Here is a 5,522-nt window from a genome sequence, read left to right as displayed (position 1 = left end):
AGAGAATGTAGAACTATAGGTATAATATAGGAATCAGATATGTAATGTAGAAATCATATATGTAATCTAGAAATCATATACAGGTATACAATTGTATAAGTACACAGTTATAATTAGGTAGTTGATTAGGTCTTTATTGCATTTTTGGAGTAATTACCAATAGAATAGAATTCCATCTTTTATGTTCAAGTTTTTCCTACTTTAAAGCAGTCTCCTGATTTAAAAGCTAGTTAGGGAGTCTCATGCCTATACTGGTGTATACTTGACTATTTTTAGCCCAAATTATCCTGTTTGTTGTGTCCAGTCTTTTTATATTAGAGTCTTGCTCAAGACAGAAGTGTTATGTTTTTAAGGGAAGAGATAAAACCCTAGTGCAGAATCCTAGAAAACTTTAACCTTTATGATTTATACAATCAATACTGTAGGAGAGGTCTACTTATGGAAATTCTTGCTGCGATTTTTGAAAATCTTCATGAATGTCTAGGTAATGAAGGGAAACATTGCTTGATAGTACTAAAATACTGCCCCATTAACTAATTGTTTATAAAGATCTACTAAGAACAATTTGCTTAGATTACCTTATTTTTCCAGTTATTCAATGGTATATTTGAAGTATAAAATGTCTATCTTACTGTATAGTTAACTTTTAGTTAATTTTTCAATCTTTATGTTTATTTGTCGTCTATCTAAAGAAAAAAAATTTAAGAATTGTTCTCATATCAATGTGTTTTATTCTAAATTGTGATCAAATATTATAAGAAGACTTGTTATGAAAGATAAAATGTCATATAAGTAAAACATAGATCTTTATATCCAATTAATCTATTTGCTATGGTTTATATGTCTTAACTGGTAATTAGACTTGCTTTTTAAATGAAAAGAAATATATATATATATATATATTTGTGGTTTTCTGAACAAGAATTAATACCTCTAATGTTTTGTCATATTAGCCAGCATTATAGGTTTAAATAGAATTGAGAAAAATGTACTTAACATAATTTTTCTCAGATGATTTAAATGATTTGAAGAATACTGTCAACATAAATATATATTTGTAATGTAGTAATGATTTTAGGAGACAATTTATCTTTGGTTTTCTTAGATCACATTTAAAAGGTACATAATTGGAAAGCAGTTTTGTTTCTGACATTGGATTTACCTAGTTGGCTTGCCCTTTAAATAACATGACATGAAATCCTCAATTTTATCATGCACTAGAATTTTGTGAAATGCCAAAATTTGAAAATGCCAGAGCCAAAAGTAATGGCACATGGTTTAAGCTCAATGACAAGCTGGACTATGAATGCAGATATGGCTATGAAAATGCAGGTGGAAACACCACAGGCTCTTTAGTATGTGGTGATGATGGATGGTCTGATACACCCACGTGCTATGGTAAGTTCTATTCACTTTCTTTCCTTCAGGTATTTATTTTTTGGGATAATATAATCTGCATATGTTTGTTATAGGGGGGTATTTTAATTACCTGGAGGCATTGCTAAGGAATGATTAGAACCAAGATATCTCAGGATTTAATGTAAACAGAAGGAGATAGCATTTAAATAAGGCACTCTGGTAGAGTAGTGGTTATAAGTCAGGCTGTTAACCTCAAGGTCGGCAGTTAGAAACTGCAAGCCCAGCCATCTGTTCCACCAGAGAAAGTTGAGGTTTCTGCTGCTGTAAAGATGTACAGCCTCAGAAACTTTATGAGTTGGAACCGACTCCACAGGATGCCACCACCACCAGAGTTTAAAGGTTAAAGATAATAATCTATATTTACATCAGTGCATCAAAGTAATATTTCCAGTGGGTCACATACATACACTACAGATTTATCATTAAACTGTAAATTGTTTCAAGTAATGCTATATGCAATCTTTCAGATGGTTTAAAGCTGGGTACCCATTACCAGATTATGATTAGTCACAACCTCTTCAATGGTTTTACTCATAACTTTCTGCTTTTTCCACCTTGAGTTCTAGGTTTTTCAGTTCCTATCAAGAACTTCATTTCAGATACCAACACTTTCCCTGAACTGTTCTGAACCTCTCTTGTACGTTTAGGGTTTCCAGGGATACAAAATAGTATTTAATCTCTGTAAAATGAGTGGATGTAGAGTGTTCCAAGTAAAGGAAATAATATGAGCAAAGCTATAAAGCAAAACCTCTATTTGGGAAATGTCAAGAACAGAAGGATCTCTGCAAGTTGTGAGAGAATTGTATTAGCTGAGGATGGAGAGGAGGCAGAGGAAAGAGTATTCTGATTGTTTTATTTTAGGGCACACTAGAATTGTATCAATCCAATGCTTTTAATAGATTTGTATATTGAAAGTTTTGTTGTTGTTGTTGTTCCTGGATTTTGAGCAGGTGGTAGTTAAGATAGGAAGTCAATGCATGGTGAGAAATGGTGGAGATTCAGGTACAATGAAGACTGAAGTGGTGCAGAACCAAGGACCTATTTGGGATATATTTGGTGTAGAAAGAAAAAGAAAAATGACAAAATATCAGACAGGGAATTCACATGTTTTGTTTTGATTTTTAGAAACAAGTAAGCAAATGGCAATGCCACTGTATGCCTGTATGTTTGTCTATCTACTTTGCTCATGTAGCTAGGCTGTCTCTTAAACTGCAGGCAGCCATCAGACTGTTTTAAATGGGGTATCTATACACCCACTGGTATCACCCATTCCATGGATGCTACATTTATCTGTGAAATTTATGGGTACATAGAACAGTTACACAGTGTAGGCAAAATAAAACTCATGATTATTTATAGAAGGCAAACATTAAACAATAACAACAGACTCTCAAAAGTGAATTGATTACCTTTCCTTAGATTACCCATGCCCATTCTTATGTTGCTGGACAGGTGTGCTACAGTTCACATCAGATGCTGTGTTCACATCACCGCTGCCTCTGGCTACCAGCCCACAGTTGGGGAGTCTGTATGGCTCCCGAGTCTTCTACTCTTCCTCTGGGACTCACTGGGTTCCACTTTGCCCACAGAAAGATCCTTGCACAAGATAACGTGAACCTCTATTTCTGGGTGTTTCCAGGCCTCTGCTGCTGGCTCCTTCCATGCTACCAGTGCCTATACTGCCTTAGGGTCTGAGTGGATCCTGCCTCACAGTCCATGTGGGAGGGTCATGAAAAGCCAGCAGTGGCATATGCAGGTCTTTGCCTTACATTGAAATTGTTTGAGCTCTTTTAGCTCCATGGACTAGTGACTGAATGCAGCCTGTTCTCTCAGCTGGCCTCCTGCTCTAAGTCACTCAACTTTAACTCTGGGACCACAAGGTCACAATTGGTCTCATGGTTCCTGTTGCTTTGATATTGTTACTCTTTCTCTATGTCTAGGCTCTCCTGAGTTTGCCAGTGTTTCTAGCCCTCTTGTGCTTTCTTCAGTGTTACCGCTCTGTTTTTTGGGTCCAGGAGGTGGTCTGTACTAGGACTACATGTCCAAAGTATGTGCTGCCCTCCAGATTCTTCTGGATGGTACTAAGGTCGCTCTGAACCTCCTTGGAATTAGCCCTAATAGATGCAAACTCATTGTTAATTTCATGATGTCATCTTTCAAACAGGATCATGACCTGACCAATCCCCTAGGTAGATCACAAGCCACTTAATCTGAATAGTAATGAATGTGTTAAACCATCCTAAGATGTGGCTCAGACAGTCATCTTGTGGAAGTTACATGACTATAGCTGGAAAGGCCACATAAAAACAATTTATTGATGTGTAGCTATTTTCTGAAATGGTGTTGGCAGGACAGAAATCACTTATAGAAAGAATAATACAATTTTTGTTTGGACAGTATATGGTTGAACTGCTCATGGTCATTCAAAATTTGACAGGTAACCTGGAGAGTTGCCTTCACAGGAGGTCATCACAAATTATTGTTGTTGTTCTTATGTGCCGTGGAGTCGGTTCCAACTCATAACGAGCCTGTACAGGGTTTCTGAGGCTGTAAGTCTTTATGGGAGCAGAAAGCTTCATCTTTCTCCTGCAGAACAGTTGGTAGTTTTAAATTGCTGACCATGAGATTCGCAGCCCGATTTGTAACCTCTACACTACCCGAGTTTATTACTAGGGTTCTAATTCATGGCGGATTGAGTTTATTCCAAATGAACTGTATTTAGACATGTCTCTGTAATCAGTGTATGATAGAAGACAAGTTCTTTTAGTAATACACTTTCTTAGTCTCATTAGGGTGCCCTCAAAAAGAGTCCAATCAAAACAGTGGTTTCTGAGGGGATCTCCTGGGTAGGTTAAACTGAAGGCAGAGATAGCCGCTCAGAAGATTGTGGCAACTGAATTTTGTGATTCCAATGGCATAATCTTGATAGATTTTTCTGAAGGATGCAAGATTATCACAGGGATTTATCAGGAAGAGGTTTTAGGAAAACTGAAAACTATACTGTTGTGAAAAAAAATTTCACTGATGAATGATTTTCCATCAGACAATGCACCTGCTCATTTTTTGAAGTTAGCAAGTCTTGTGTGAATATCTTTAGAATAGATTACGACATCCTTCCTACAGACCTGTATTTGCCCTTTCAGACTTCCTTTCGCTCCATAAACTCAAAGAACATAGTGAAAAAACCTGATTTGAGCCCCTCAAGGATGTCCAAACAACCATTTTGATGAAGTGTAAATTAAAGATTGCAGAATTATTTGGGAATGTTTGTAGAGATAGAAACACTGCTTTCAAAAGTATATGATCCTAAAACAAGATGGCAGATCAGGTGGACGTGTAGCAAAGAGCTCCACCTACAACAACACAGAATATCCTACCTAGCAGGCTCAGGAGATGGTCCCAGAACTCTGAATCACATATAAAGGAATACTTAGAAGGTTGGAAGGCTCACAGCTGGTGGAATTTGTGGCAGAAGCAAGAAATCTATTGCTTTCTAGTCTGGAACACTCTGGTGCTCCAGTAGCCGCCATCTTGAATGAGACCACATGGGAGAAGGATCTGCACAGCCACAGATGCCTGGCAGAACCGCTGAGATAAAGGTGTAGACATTCTTTTCTTTTGGCATCTGTTCATCAGTCTCTTGCTGTCTGCGCACCTCCATTCTGGTGACTATCAGGGTGCCTGAGCTAGTGGCCATCCCAGCAACACCCTCGGAGGGTTCTACTATGCATGCGCACAGATCTCCTCGAAATTTAAAGAGACAATTTCTAATTAAAACCAAACGGCCACAGCCAGACCTGAACTGTTTACAACCAGAAAAAAGGCCTGAACGGGGATTGTGGAGTGGGACAAGCAGACAAAAGAGGAAATAGGCCGAAAATTAAATCCTAAATTATGTCAAATGACCAATACTTGTATCTTGAAATTTCTCAGGAAGAAGAGTGAAAAGGGAAGCCCATTTCCTGATCACATCTACCTAGAGGCATTCAGAAAGCATAAAAAATACCAAAAATGCATACCCATCTAAGTATTAAGACCACAGATAACCCCTGAAGATGCCCCAAAATCAGAAGCAGATGACCATATCTGCACATGTCCAGAAA

At 37.7% G+C, this 5,522-nt stretch overlaps 2 protein-coding genes across 2 annotated transcripts in view; both read left to right on the top strand.

Moving 5' to 3' along the window:
* CFHR5 (complement factor H-related 5) overlaps positions 1–3,029 on the top strand; it is a 138,205-nt gene extending 135,176 nt beyond the window's left edge. The window contains exons 9-10 of the mRNA XM_006834190.1: positions 1,222–1,398; positions 2,872–3,029. Coding sequence (XP_006834253.1) covers positions 1,222–1,398; positions 2,872–3,029 — 335 coding nt within the window. The remainder of the gene's footprint in view (positions 1–1,221; positions 1,399–2,871) is intronic.
* LOC102824771 (complement factor H-like) overlaps positions 1–5,522 on the top strand; it is a 522,059-nt gene that overhangs the window by 174,252 nt on the left and 342,285 nt on the right. The gene's annotated exons all lie outside the window — the stretch shown is intronic.

This window comes from Chrysochloris asiatica, unplaced genomic scaffold, assembly GCF_000296735.1.
Source record: "Chrysochloris asiatica unplaced genomic scaffold, ChrAsi1.0 scaffold00009, whole genome shotgun sequence".
NCBI classification, from domain to species: Eukaryota; Metazoa; Chordata; class Mammalia; order Afrosoricida; family Chrysochloridae; genus Chrysochloris; species Chrysochloris asiatica.
This window is presented reverse-complemented; position numbering and strand designations above follow the sequence as displayed.